The 15,562-nt window shown below is 47.0% G+C and overlaps 1 protein-coding gene across 1 annotated transcript in view; it reads left to right on the top strand.

Annotated features, from left to right (window-relative positions):
* lbhl (LBH regulator of WNT signaling pathway, like) overlaps positions 1-15,290 on the top strand; it is a 40,053-nt gene extending 24,763 nt beyond the window's left edge. The window contains exon 4 of the mRNA XM_034168930.1: positions 14,960-15,290. Within this exon, the coding sequence (XP_034024821.1) occupies positions 14,960-15,018 (59 nt within the window). The 3' untranslated portion in view covers positions 15,019-15,290. The remainder of the gene's footprint in view (positions 1-14,959) is intronic.
* The last annotated feature ends 272 nt before the right edge of the window (positions 15,291-15,562 follow it).

Genomic DNA, 15,562 nt, shown 5'->3' with positions numbered 1-15,562 from the left:
CCTGTGAGATAATGTGTATATCTCAGCTAAATCAATTGTAAAATTTACCAGTAATAAAAAAATAAAGATAACTGAAGTTTTACGAGTGGCTGTAATAAATATTTAAGAAACTTAAAGTTTATGAGCAACTTCACCTGTTATTGCTCAAGCACATTGTAAACATTGAAACAATGGAGTTTGATGCGGAAGAGTTCAGAAAGATACGATTAGAATGTTTTGATTACCATTTACGGTTGGCGATGAAAGAGTTGGGTGTTAAAGTCAGAACAAGAAGCTGCACTGAAAGAGATCTATCTGGGAAGAGACACATTCTGTGTGTTGTCGCTCCAGCGAGAGGGGCATGCTGAGCAGGGTGGCGCAAGTAGTCCGGCAAAAATAAAAAATAGCAGAGATAACGGTCCAATGAGAGCGGCACTCTGAGTAGGGTGAGTTGGATGAGGAGCTCAAATCAAATCAATTTTATTTATATAGCGCCAAACACAACAAACAGTTGCCCCCGTTTTATATTGTAAGGCAAAAGCCATACAATAATTACAGAAAAACCCCAATGGTCAAAACGACCCCCTATGAGCAAGCACTTGGCGACAGTGGGAAGGAAAACTCCCTTTTAACAGGAAAAAACCTCCAGCAGAACCAGGCTCAGGGAGGGGCAGTCTTCTGCTGGGACTGGTTCGCGCTGAGGGGAGAGAATCAGGAAAAAGACATGCTGTGGAAGAGAGCAGAGATCAATCACCAATGATTAAATGCAGAGTGGTGCATACAGAGCAAAAAGAGGTGAATAAAAAGAAACACTCAGTGCATCATGGGAACCCCCCAGCAGTCTAAGTCTATAGCAGCATAACTAAGGGATGGTTCAGGGTCACCTGATCCAGCCCTAACTATAAGCTTTTTCAAAAAGAAAAGTTTTAAGCCTAATCTTAAAAGTAGAGAGGGTGTCTGTCTCCCTAATCCGAATTGGGAGCTGGTTCCACAGGAGAGGAGCCTGAAAGCTGAAGGCTCTGCCTCTCATTCTACTCTTACAAACCCTAGGAACTACAAGTAAGCCTGCAGTCTGAGAGCGAAGCGCTCTATTGGGGTGATATGGTATTATGAGGCCCCTAAGATAAGATGGGACCTGATTATTCAAAACCTTATAAGTAAGAAGAAGAATTTTAAATTCTATTCTAGAATTAACAGGAAGCCAATGAAGAGAGGCCAATATGGGTGAGATATGCTCTCTCCTTCTAGTCCCTGTCAGTACTCTAGCTGCAGCATTTTGAATTAACTGAAGGCTTTTCAGGGAACTTTTAGGACAACCTGATAATAATGAATTACAATAGTCCAGCCTAGAAGAAATAAATGCATGAATTAGCTTTTCAGCATCACTCTGAGACAAGACCTTTCTAATTTTAGAGATATTGCGCAAATGCAAAAAAGCAGTCCTACATATTTGCTTAATATGCGCATTGAATGACATATCCTGATCAAAAATGACTCCAACATTTCTCACAGTATTACTAGAGGTCAGGGTAATGCCATCCAGAGTAAGGATCTGGTTAGACACCATGTTTCTAAGATTTGTGGGGCCAAGTACAATAACTTCAGTTTTATCTGAATTTAAAAGCAGGAAATTAGAGATCATCCATGTCTTTATGTCTGAAAGACATTCCTGCAGTTTAACTAATTGGTGTGTGTCCTCTGGCTTCATGGATAGATAAACCAATCAATCAATCAATTTTTTTTTATATAGCGCCAAATCACAACAAACAGTTGCCCCAAGGCGCTTTATATTGTAAGGCAAGGCCATACAATAATGATGTAAAACCCCAACGGTCAAAACGACCCCCTGTGAGCAAGCACTTGGCTACAGTGGGAAGGAAAAACTCCCTTTTAACAGGAAGAAACCTCCAGCAGAACCAGGCTCAGGGAGGGGCAGTCTTCTGCTGGGACTGGTTGGGGCTGAGGGAGAGAACCAGGAAAAAGACATGCTGTGGAGGGGAGCAGAGATCGATCACTAATGATTAAATGCAGAGTGGTGCATACAGAGCAAAAAGAGAAAGAAACAGTGCATCATGGGAACCCCCCAGCAGTCTACGTCTATAGCAGCATAACTAAGGGATGGTTCAGGGTCACCTGATCCAGCCCTAACTATAAGCTTTAGCAAAAAGGAAAGTTTTAAGCCTAATCTTAAAAGTAGAGAGGGTGTCTGTCTCCCTGATCTGAATTGGGAGCTGGTTCCACAGGAGAGGAGCCTGAAAGCTGAAGGCTCTGCCTCCCATTCTACTCTTACAAACCCTAGGAACTACAAGTAAGCCTGCAGTCTGAGAGCGAAGCGCTCTATTGGGGTGATATAGTACTACGAGGTCCCTAAGATAAGATGGGACCTGATTATTCAAAACCTTATAAGTAAGAAGAAGAATTTTAAATTCTATTCTAGAATTAACAGGAAGCCAATGAAGAGAGATATGCTCTCTCCTTCTAGTCCCCGTCAGCACTCTAGCTGCAGCATTTTGAATTAACTGAAGGCTTTTTAGGGAACTTTTAGGACAACCTGATAATAATGAATTACAATAGTCCAGCCTAGAGGAAATAAATGCATGAATTAGTTTTTCAGCATCACTCTGAGACAAGACCTTTCTGATTTTAGAGATATTGCGTAAATGCAAAAAAGCAGTCCTACATATTTGTTTAATATGCGCTTTGAATGACATATCCTGATCAAAAATGACTCCAAGATTTCTCACAGTATTACTAGAGGTCAGGGTAATGCCATCCAGAGTAAGGATCTGGTTAGACACCATGTTTCTAAGATTTGTGGGGCCAAGAACAATAACTTCAGTTTTATCTGAGTTTAAAAGCAGGAAATTAGAGGTCATCCATGTCTTTATGTCTGTAAGACAATCCTGCAGTTTAGCTAATTGGTGTGTGTCCTCTGGCTTCATGGATAGATAAAGCTGGGTATCATCTGCGTAACAATGAAAATTTAAGCAATACCGTCTAATAATACTGCCTAAGGGAAGCATATATAAAGTGAATAAAATTGGTCCTAGCACAGAACCTTGTGGAACTCCATAATTAACTTTAGTCTGTGAAGAAGATTCCCCATTTACATGAACAAATTGTAATCTATTAGACAAATATGATTCAAACCACCGCAGCGCAGTGCCTTTAATACCTATGGCATGCTCTAATCTCTGTAATAAAATTTTATGGTCAACAGTATCAAAAGCAGCACTGAGGTCTAACAGAACAAGCACAGAGATGAGTCCACTGTCCGAGGCCATAAGAAGATCATTTGTAACCTTCACTAATGCTGTTTCTGTACTATGATGAATTCTAAAACCTGACTGAAACTCTTCAAATAGACCATTCCTCTGCAGATGATCAGTTAGCTGTTTTACAACTACCCTTTCAAGAATTTTTGAGAGAAAAGGAAGGTTGGAGATTGGCCTATAATTAGCTAAGATAGCTGGGTCAAGTGATGGCTTTTTAAGTAATGGTTTAATTACTGCCACCTTAAAAGCCTGTGGTACATAGCCAACTAACAAAGATAGATTGATCATATTTAAGATCGAAGCATTAAATAATGGTAGGGCTTCCTTGAGCAGCCTGGTAGGAATGGGGTCTAATAAACATGTTGATGGTTTGGATGAAGTAACTAATGAAAATAACTCAGACAGAACAATCGGAGAGAAAGAGTCTAACCAAATACCGGCATCACTGAAAGCAGCCAAAGATAACGATACGTCTTTGGGATGGTTATGAGTAATTTTTTCTCTAATAGTTAAAATTTTGTTAGCAAAGAAAGTCATGAACTCATTACTAGTTAAAGATAATGGAATACTCAGCTCAATAGAGCTCTGACTCTTTGTCAGCCTGGCTACAGTGCTGAAAAGAAACCTGGGGTTGTTCTTATTTTCTTCAATTAGTGATGAGTAGAAAGATGTCCTAGCTTTACGGAGGGCTTTTTTATAGAGCAACAGACTCTTTTTCCAGGCTAAGTGAAGATCTTCTAAATTAGTGAGACGCCATTTCCTCTCCAACTTACGGGTTATCTGCTTTAAGCTACGAGTTTGAGAGTTATACCATGGAGTCAGACACTTCTGATTTAAAGCTCTCTTTTTCAGAGGAGCTACAGCATCCAAAGTTGTCTTCAATGAGGATGTAAAACTATTGACGAGATACTCTATCTCCCTTACAGAGTTTAGGTAGCTACTCTGCACTGTGTTGTTATATGGCATTAGAGAACATGAAGAAGGAATCATATCCTTAAACCTAGTTACAGCGCTTTCTGAAAGACTTCTAGTGTAATGAAACTTATTCCCTACTGCTGGGTAGTCCATCAGAGTAAATGTAAATGTTATTAAAAAATGATCAGACAGAAGGGAGTTTTCAGGGAATACTGTTAAGTCTTCTATTTCCATACCATAAGTCAGAACAAGATCTAAGATATGATTAAAGTGGTGGGTGGACTCATTTACTTTTTGAGCAAAGCCAATAGAGTCTAATAATAGATTAAATGCAGTGTTGAGGCTGTCATTCTCAGCATCTGTGTGGATGTTAAAATCGCCCACTATAATTATCTTATCTGAGCTAAGCACTAAGTCAGACAAAAGGTCTGAAAATTCACAGAGAAACTCACAGTAACGACCAGGTGGACGATAGATAATAACAAATAAAACTGGTTTTTGGGACTTCCAATTTGGATGGACAAGACTAAGAGACAAGCTTTCAAATGAATTAAAGCTCTGTCTGGGTTTTTGATTAATTAATAAGCTGGAATGGAAGATTGCTGCTAATCCACCGCCCCGGCCCGTGCTACGAGCATTCTGACAGTTAGTGTGACTCGGGGGTGTTGACTCATTTAAACTAACATATTCATCCTGCTGTAACCAGGTTTCTGTTAGGCAGAATAAATCAATATGTTGATCAATTATTATATCATTTACCAACAGGGACTTAGAAGAGAGAGACCTAATGTTTAATAGACCACATTTAACTGTTTTAGTCTGTGGTGCAGTAGAAGGTGCTATATTATTTTTTATTTTTGAATTTTTATGCTTAAATAGATTTTTGCTGGTTATTGGTGGTCTGGGAGCAGGCACCGTCTCTACGGGGATGGGGTAATGAGGGGATGGCAGGGGGAGAGAAGCTGCAGAGAGGTGTGTAAGACTACAACTCTGCTTCCTGGTCCCAACCCTGGATAGTCACGGTTTGGAGGATTTAAGAAAATTAGCCAGATTTCTAGAAATGAGAGCTGCTCCATCCAAAGTGGGATGGATGCCGTCTCTCCTAACAAGACCAGGTTTTCCCCAGAAGCTTTGCCAATTATCTATGAAGCCCACCTCATTTTTTGGACACCACTCAGACAGCCAGCAATTCAAGGAGAACATGCGGCTAAACATGTCACTCCCGGTCTGATTGGGGAGGGGCCCAGAGAAAACTACAGAGTCCGACATTGTTTTTGCAAAGTTACACACCGATTTAATGTTAATTTTAGTGACCTCCGATTGGCGTAACCGGGTGTCATTACTGCCGACGTGAATTACAATCTTACCAAATTTACGCTTAGCCTTAACCAGCAGTTTCAAATTTCCTTCAATGTCGCCTGCTCTGGCCCCCGGAAGACAATTGACTATGGTTGCTGGTGTCGCTAACTTCACATTTCTCAAAACAGAGTCGCCAATAACCAGAGTTTGATCCTCGGCGGGTGTGTCGTCGAGTGGGGAAAAACGGTTAGAAATGTGAACGGGTTGACGGTGTACACGGGGCTTCTGTTTAGGGCTACGCTTCCTCCTCACAGTCACCCAGTCGGCCTGCTTTCCCAGCTGCTCGGGATCTGCCAGAGGGGAACTAACGGCGGCTAAGCTACCTTGGTCCGCACCGACTACAGGGGCCTGGCTAGCTGTAGAATTTTCCACGGTGCGGAGCCGAGTCGCCAATTCGCCCAGCCTGGCCTCCAAAGCTACGAATAAGCTACACTTATTACAAGTACCATTACTGCTAAAGGAGGCCGAGGAATAACTAAACATTTCACACCCAGAGCAGAAAAGTGCGGGAGAGACAGGAGAAGCCGCCATGCTAAATCGGCTAAGAGCTAGTAGCTACGCTAAGCTAGCGGATTCCTAAAAACACGCAAAGTGAATAATGTGTAAATAATTTAGAGGTGATTCAGCAGAATGAGTGCTTTAGTTAAGGCACGTAAAGATTACACTGGGAAACAAATCGTAATCTAGATAACTAGATCAATCTAACTGCGCAGATTAAACAGCTAACAGATACAGAAAAACACCGCTGTGCTCCGGAACAGGAAGTGATACAATACCGCAGTGAGAGCTGGGTATGATCTGCGTAACAATGAAAATTTAAGCAATGCCGTCTAATAATACTGCCTAAGGGAAGCATGTATAAAGTGAATAAAATCGGTCCTAGCACAGAACCTTGTGGAACTCCATAATTAACCTTAGTCCATGAAGAAGACTCCCCATTTACATGAACAAATTGTAATCTATTAGATCACGGGTGGCCAAGTTCGGTCCTGGAGAGCCACATTCCTGACACTCTTAGTTGTCTCCCTGCTCCAACACACCTGAATCCAATGAAAGGCTCATTAAAAGTCTGCTCACGAGTCTTTCATTGGATTCAGGTGTGTTGGAACAGGGAGACAACTAAGAGTGTCAGGAATGTGGCTCTCGAGGACTGAATTTGGCCACCCCTGTATTAGATAAATATGATTCAAACCACTGCAGCGCAGTGCCTTTAATACCTACGGCATGCTCTAATCTCTGTAATAAAATTTTATGGTCAACAGTATCAAAAGCAGCACTGAGGTCTAACAGGACAAGTACAGAGATGAGTCCACTGTCTGAGGCCATAAGAAGATCATTTGTAACCTTCACTAATGCTGTTTCTGTACTATGATGAATTCTAAAACCTGACTGAAACTCTTCAAATAGACCATTCCTCTGCAGATGATCAGTTAGCTGTTTTACAACTACCCTTTCAAGAATTTTTGAGAGAAAAGGAAGGTTGGAGATTGGCCTATAATTAGCTAAGATAGCTGGGTCAAGTGATGGCTTTTTAAGTAATGGTTTAGTTACTGCCACCTTAAAAGCCTGTGGTACTGCTGGGAAAGTGTAGGTACACGGACCCACAACAGGGGGCGCAAATGAACGGACAATGGAGGAAGTCAAATAACAACACTTTACTGTTGTGAATGGGCACAACAAATACAACAGATAACAACAATGGACAAAAAGCCAAATCACAAAAGGTGTCGTGTGGGCAGGCTCGAAGATAGGAGACGTCTGTCCAAAGCAGAACCGGAACCACACGATTTCCTCCGCCACCAGACCCCGGGAATACTGGAGCCGCCAAGTCCCGAATTCCCAGGTGGCCACTGCCTCCGCGTGTCGGACCTGGTACTGCTGGTGAGGAACAAAGAAACAATTAAATGTGGGCGCGTTTGCACCCAGCAATCCGCACGGCAGGAAAACTACCTCCACCTCTTGTTGGAAAAGGAGTCTGTTATACAACGCACAAAAGTCACAAAAGGTTACTGTCACACAGTTAGCTGAGAATGTTACGTTCCAGGTAGAACGATATCTCGGCAAAGAGGTGGAGACGTCGTCCTGCTGATGTACCCCTGCTGATCAGATGATTGGTAACAGCTGTTGCAGGTGATGCCTGACAGCTGTCACCCTGGCTGCTCCTGTGAGGCGGCTGCGCCCTCTGGTGCCTGGAGCCCACACTCCAGACAGGGCGCCCTCTGATGGTGGGCCAGCAGTACCTCCTCTTCTGGCGGCCCACACAACAGGACCCCCCCCTCAACGGGCGCCTCCTGGCGCCCGACCAGTCTTGTCCGGGTGGCGGCGGTAGAAATCGGCCAGGAGGGCCGGGTCCAGGATGAAGCTCCTCTTCACCCAGGAGCGTTCTTCGGGACCGTACCCCTCCCAGTCCACCAAATACTGGAAGCCCCGGCCCATCCTACGGACATCCAAAAGCCGGCGTACAGTCCAAGCCGGCTCGCCATCGATTATCCGGGCAGGAGGCGGCACCGGACCCGGAGTACAGAGGGGTGAGGTGTGATGTGGTTTAACCCGGGACACATGAAACACAGGATGAATCCGCAGTGAGGCCGGAAGCTGAAGCCTCACTGCGGCTGTACTGATGACCTTAAGGATCTTGAATGGGCCGATGTATCGGTCCTGTAGCTTGGGGGAGTCCACTTTGAGGGGAATGTCCTTTGTGGATAACCACACCTCCTGCCCTGGCCGATACGCAGGGGCCGGGGTCCGCCGACGGTCTGCATGGGCTTTTGCCCTCGTCCGGGCCTTTAGCAAAGCAGAACGGGCGGCACGCCACACCCGACGGCACTTCCGTAGGTGGGCCTGGACCGAGGGCACACCGACCTCTCCCTCAACCACCGGAAACAACGGGGGCTGATACCCCAGACATACCTCAAAAGGGGAGAGGCCGGTGGCTGAAGACACCTGGCTGTTATGGGCATACTCGATCCAGGCCAAATGGGTACTCCAGGCCGCCGGGTGCGCGGCAGTCACGCAGCGCAAGGCCTGTTCCACCTCCTGGTTTACCCGTTCTGCTTGCCCGTTGGTCTGAGGGTGGTACCCGGACGAGAGACTCACCGTGGCCCCCAGTTCCCGGCAGAAGCTCCTCCAGACTTGCGAGGAGAACTGGGGACCGTGATCGGAGACGATGTCTGTTGGAATCCCATGCAGCCGGACGACGTGGTGGACCAGGAGGTCCGCTGTCTCCTGGGCTGTTGGGAGCTTCGGGAGGGCCACGAAGTGGGCCGCCTTGGAGAATCGGTCCACTATCGTGAGGATGGTGGTGTTACCCTGGGACGGCGGGAGGCCCGTGACAAAATCCAGGCCGATGTGGGACCAGGGGCGATGAGGCACAGGCAGCGGCTGGAGTAAACCTGATGCCCTGCGATGGTCAGCCTTGCCCCTGGCGCAGGTGGTGCAGGCCTGGATATAATCCCGGACGTCGGCTTCTAGGGACGCCCACCAGAAGCGCTGCCGGACAACTGCCACGGTTCTTCGCACCCCTGGATGACAGGAGAGCTTGGAGCCGTGACAGAATCCAGGACTGCAGCCCTAGCTTCTGGTGGGACGTATAGTTTGTTCTTCGGCCCAGTTCCGGGGTCCGGGCTTCGTGCCAGGGCCTCCTGGACGGTTCTCTCTACGTCCCAGGTGAGGGTGGCCACGATAGTGGACTCCGGGATGATGGGTTCCGGTGGATCCGACAACTCCGCTTTGACTTCATCTTCATGTACCCGGGACAAGGCATCCGATCTCTGGTTCTTGGTCCCGGGATGGTAGGTGATCCGGAAGTCAAAACGGCCAAAGAACAGTGACCAGCGGGCTTGCCTGGGGTTCAGCCGCTTGGCAGTCCTGATATACTCCAGGTTCCGGTGGTCAGTGAAAACCGTGAATGGCACGGACGTTCCCTCCAACAGATGTCTCCACTCTTCAAGAGCCTCTTTCACCGCAAGGAGTTCTCGATTGCCGACGTCATAGTTCCGTTCGGCCGGGGTCAACCTGCGGGAAAAATAGGCACACGGGTGAAGGACCTTATCGGTCTTCCCACTCTGGGAAAGCACAGCTCCTATCCCTGAGTCCGAGGTGTCCACTTCAACCACTAACTGGCGACTAGGATCGGGCTGCACCAGAACGGGTGCAGACGAGAAGCGCCGTTTCAACTCCTTGAACGCGGCATCGCAACGATCCGACCAGGTGAAGGGGACTTTTGGTGAGGTCAGGGCTGTCAGGGGGCTAACTACCTGACTGTAGCCCTTAATGAACCTCCTGTAGAAATTTGCAAAGCCGAGGAACTGTTGCAGCTTCCTACGGCTAGTGGGTTGGGGCCAGTCTCTCACCGCCGCAACCTTGGCCGGATCAGGAGCGACGGAGTTGGGGGAGATGATAAACCCCAGGAAGGACAAAGATGTGCGGTGAAACTCACACTTCTCGCCCTTCACAAACAGCCGGTTCTCCAACAACCGCTGCAGGACCTGACGTACATGCCGGACATGAGTCTCAGGATCCGGAGAAAAGATGAGTATATCGTCTAGATATACGAAGACGAATCGGTGCAGGAAATCCCGCAAGACATCATTAACTAATGCTTGGAACGTCGCGGGGGCGTTTGTGAGACCGAACGGCATGACCAGGTACTCAAAGTGACCTAAGGGGGTGTTAAATGCTGTCTTCCACTCGTCTCCCTTCCGGATCCGAACCAGGTGATACGCATTTCTAAGATCTAGCTTAGTGAATATTTGGGCTCCATGCAGGGGCGTGAACACTGAATCCAACAAGGGCAACGGGTATCGATTACGAACCGTGATTTCGTTCAGCCCCCTATAATCAATGCATGGACGAAGTCCGCCGTCTTTTTTACCCACAAAAAAGAAACCTGCACCCATCGGGGAGGTGGAATTCCGGATCAACCCGGCGGCTAAAGAGTCCCGGATGTAGGTCTCCATTGATTCGCGCTCAGGTCGTGAGAGGTTCTACAGCCTGCTGGACGGGAACTCAACGCCTGGAACCAAATCAATGGCGCAATCGTACGGACGGTGGGGGGGAAGGGTGAGCGCCAGATCCTTACTGAACACATCCACCAGGTCATGGTACTCCACCGGCACCGTCCCTAGATTGGGCGGGACTCTGACCTCCTCCTTAGCCTGGGAACCGGGAGGAACCGAGGAACCTAAACATACCCGATGGCAGGTCTCGCTCCACTGAACCACTACCCCGGACGGCCAATCGATCCGGGGATTGTGTTTTAACATCCAAGGGAAACCGAGAATCACACGGGAGGTGGCAGGAGTCACAAAAAACTCGATCTCCTCCCGGTGATTTCCTGACACCACCAGAGTTACTGGTGGTGTCTTATGTGTGATTAAAGGGAGTAGGGAGCCATCTAGTGCCCGCACCTGCTCAGGCGAGGTAAGCGCCACCAGAGGGAGCGCTACCTCCCTGGCCCATCTGCTGTCTAACAGATTCCCTTGAGAGCCCGTGTCCACCAGTGCTGGGGCCTTCAGGGTTAAATCCTCATAAAGGATTGTAACTGGGAGTCGTGTGGCAATATGGGTATGTCCCACGTGAATGTTTTGACCCACCCCTAACCCAGTTTCTAGGGGCGGGCGTTGGTGTTTTAACCGCTCGGGGCAGTCCCTCACTTGATGCTCTATTGAGCCACAAACAAAGCACGCTCCGCGGGCCAGCCTCCTCTGTCTATCTGGTGCCCTAAATGTGGCCCTGCTCGTGTCCATAGCTTCATCAGCAGGGGGAGCTGTAACCACACGGAGCGTAGAGGCCGTGGAGCGTGGGGAGGGCGGAACTCGGTCGGAACCGGAAGGGAGAGGGACGGCGCATGCCCGGCCACGCCCTTCGTCTCGTTCCCGACGGCGTTCTTCTAACCGATTGTCTAATCGTATAACGAGATCAATAAGCCCGTCTAAATCCCGCGGTTCGTCCTTGGCCACCAGGAGCTCCTTCAGGACCAACGACAGTCCGTTTACGAAGGCGGCACGGAGGGCAGTGTTATTCCAGCTGGACCTCGCAGCCGCGATGCGGAAGTCGACTGCATAAACAGCTGCGCTCCGGCACCCCTGTCTCATTGACAGCAGCACGGCTGAAGCGGTCTCTCCTCTATTTGGGTGATCGAACACTGTTCTGAACTCCCTCACAAACCCATCATATATCAGAAGGAGCCGTGAATTTTGCTCCCAAAGCGCTGTAGCCCAAGCGCGTGCCTTGCCGCGAAGCAGATTAATTACATAAGCTATCTTACTAGCATCAGTCGCGTACATGACGGGACATTGTGCGAAGACGAGCGAACACTGCATAAGAAAGTCCGCGCATGTCTCCACACAACCCCCGTACGGCTCTGGAGGGCTTATGTATGCTTCAGGGGAAGGTGGGAGGGGTCGTTGAACGACCTGTGGAACGTCACTGTTGCGCACAGGATCGACAGGAGGGGGAGCCGCAGCAGCGCCCTGAGGGCGCGCTTCCACCTGCGCGGCGAGAGCCTCCACCCTGCGGTTAAGGAGGACGTTCTGCTCGGTCATCAGATCCAGCCGAGCCGTAAAAGCGGTGAGGATTCGCTGCAACTCACCGATCATTCCTCCTGCAGACGCCTGTGCGTCCTGCTCTTCCATTGGCCGTTCAACAGCCGGTTGACGCCCACGGGGTCCATGACGTTGGCCGAGATATCCTGTTGGGAAAGTGTAGGTACACGGACCCACAACAGGGGGCGCAAATGAACGGACAATGGAGGAAGTCAAATAACAACACTTTACTGTTGTGAATGGGCACAACAAATACAACAGATAACAACAATGGACAAAAAGCCAAATCACAAAAGGTGTCGTGTGGGCAGGCTCGAAGATAGGAGACGTCTGTCCAAAGCAGAACCGGAACCACACGATTTCCTCCGCCGCCAGACCCCGGGAATACTGGAGCCGCCAAGTCCCGAATTCCCAGGTGGCCACTGCCTCCGCGTGTCGGACCTGGTACTGCTGGCGAGGAACAAAGAAACAATTAAATGTGGGCGCGTTTGCACTCAGCAATCCGCACGGCAGGAAAACTACCTCCACCTCTTGTTGGAAAAGGAGTCTGTTATACAACGCACAAAAGTCACAAAAGGTTACTGTCACACAGTTAGCTGAGAATGTTACCTTCCAGGTAGAACGATATCTCGGCAAAGAGGTGGAGACGTCGTCCTGCTGATGTACCCCTGCTGATCAGATGATTGGTAACAGCTGTTGCAGGTGATGCGTGACAGCTGTCACCCTGGCTGCTCCTGTGAGGCGGCTGCGCCCTCTGGTGCCTGGAGCCCGCACTCCAGACAGGGCGCCCTCTGGTGGTGGGCCAGCAGTACCTCCTCTTCTGGCGGCCCACACAACAGGTACATAGCCAACTAATAAAGATAGATTGGTCATATTTAAGATCGAAGCATTAATTAATGGTAGGGCTTCCTTGAGCAGCCTGGTAGGAATGGGGTCTAATAGACATGTTGATGGTTTGGAGGAAGTAACTAATGAAAATAACTCAGACAGAACAATTGGAGAGAAAGAGTCTAACGAAATACCGGCATCACTGAAAGCAGCCAAAGATAACGATATGTCTTTGGGATGGTTATGAATAATTTTTTCTCTAATAGTTAAAATTTTATTAGCAAAAAAAGTCATGAAGTCATTACTAGTTAAAGTTAAAGGAATACTCGGCTCAATAGAGCTCAATAGAGAGATGACAAACAAAACGGGGTGTGGCCAACGGAGATGAGGATTTACTGGTGAAAGGCAAGAGAGTGCAGCGATCAAAGGGTGTGAATGTGAAACAAATGAGACTGGGTGTGAACACATGAGAAACAAGATGAAAAGACAGACACGGGAGCACAGTGACAGCATGGACATGACTAGAAACCAAATCAAACAATACTACACTATAGCAAGACAGAGAAAGAACAACTCGAAACAAAGTCTGCATGGAATATCCACAAGAACAGATTAATCCTTGACAATAAATAGAAAAGAAAGCAACAAGAAAATCAAAAGCTGAAACGAGAATGGAACTGATATGTGGCGAGGTGTAAAACACAAAATATAACCAATGGCTGCAATGAACAATGTGACAAATAAAACCTGACAAAAAGCAATCATGATCAAAAATCAAAGACCGTGGATCAAAGATTAAACTAAACAAGAATGGATCTCAACATGTGGCTGAAGTATGATGAACAAAAAACAACAAGCTGTGACAAAAGCAATGATGAACAAAAATCAAAGACAGTGGATCAATGACTAAACAAAACCAGAATGGAACTCAAGATGTGGCTGAAGTGTGACGAACAGAAGACAAGCAGCTGTGACAAAAGCAAAATAAACAGGTAATCAAAAAAGCAGACAAAATAACTCAATAAAGACAGAAAACATAACTGTCGAGGACTGAGCAGGGGCAAGTCATGACAAAATTTTAGAGACTTGCATGGTCGGGCTCCTCCTTAATCTCTGACCTGCTACAACTTCACACCCCGACCCGCAGTCTGCGGTCAGCAGGCCAGATATTACTTGTGGTCCCAACAACCCATTTCAATATGCAAGGTGATCGTTCCTTTGAAGCACAAGCACCTCGGCTGTGAAATGCTCTACCTCTTTCCCTTTGCTGCCTAGATGCTGTTGATGTATTTCAAAAGCAGTTAAAGACTTTTCTTTTTAAACAGACTTTTAGTTAGACAAGGCTTTTCATTGTTTTGTTCTTTTTAATATATTTTTCCTGTTTTTAAAACCTATGTTTTTAATTTACCCTGTCTGTATTTTTATATATTTTACTTGTATTGCTTTGTGAAGCACTTTGTGATTCCATATCTGTGAAAGGTGCTATATAAATATAATTTACTTACTTACTGGGAGGTATTCTTAATCAGCTGTCGCACTATGGGTATGTGGTGGTGCTGGGGGGTGGATCTGACCTTGGGTAGGGACACGGTCCGCTGCAATGCATGGCAGTCTGTGTTGAATTTGTGTAGTTTTCTGGCTGTGTGGTGATGATCCATGCTGGTTTGCGTGGTGGTGTGGGGGTGGGGGTGTTTAGTGTCCTGGCTGGCATTTTATGCTGCATCTCCTCTCTGATCCCTCACTGGGTGCCCTTTGTGTCCCATAGGGTATACGGTTGTGCAGTTAAGCCGAGGGCAGTCAAATGGCTAGTAACGGGTCTGGATACAAATTTTCCATAAATGTTAAAATCGGGAGATCCTTAAATTGGAGATCAAAACAGATGGTGACTGACCAAGACAGCTAATGAGCACTTTGACAAAAGTACACCAAAATTACCATGACATTGTGTTCTTGTGGGCATGTCTCCATATGGCTGAATATGTGTGAGTATGTACATATGCTTTCAGGGAAAAGGGGGAAGGTAAAGCAAAAAATAACGCATGGATTTTTTTTTCACAGCCCTTCAGGGGGACACATTTGGAGATGACAGCCCTACACTTCCACCAGTCCTAAACTGACTTAACCTCAGCATCACTGATAACCCAGCCAGGAAACATCCTTATGCCAGACACTGAACGTCCTGTTCTGGATGTTAAACACAACTACACACAAAGACATTATGTGCAACTCCGAAGCGATGCATGCACATGCTTAAATGTACAAAAATGCACAATTACACAAAGAGTATCATGCACATAAATGAGGGTGAAAACACTGGTAAAAATCAGTCTACAAGGGTCGGCTGAAAGGTTCTGCCTCCGACACAGGTTATGTCAATAACAAGCAAGATATTGAAAAACGATGTAAAACGGGTACGAGAGTAGTCCTTTAGTTATCAACACCAAACAGTTTTCATGTCCAATTTCAGGCATACACAGAATCACATTCCACATAACATATCTGCACAGCAGTTGGTAAAAATGGACAACGTACATGGATGTGCGTTTGAAACAACGTGCTGTTATTGAATTCCTCACGGTGGAGGGCTGTGCACCTGTGTACATTGACTGATGAATGAGTATTGTCTTTGGTAAATGGTAAATGGACTGTATTTATATAGCG

Source organism: Thalassophryne amazonica, chromosome 4 (assembly GCF_902500255.1).
Source record: "Thalassophryne amazonica chromosome 4, fThaAma1.1, whole genome shotgun sequence".
NCBI classification, from domain to species: domain Eukaryota; kingdom Metazoa; phylum Chordata; class Actinopteri; order Batrachoidiformes; family Batrachoididae; genus Thalassophryne; species Thalassophryne amazonica.
The sequence above is the reverse complement of the archived record's forward strand: the minus strand, read 5'-3'. Positions and strand labels throughout refer to the sequence as shown.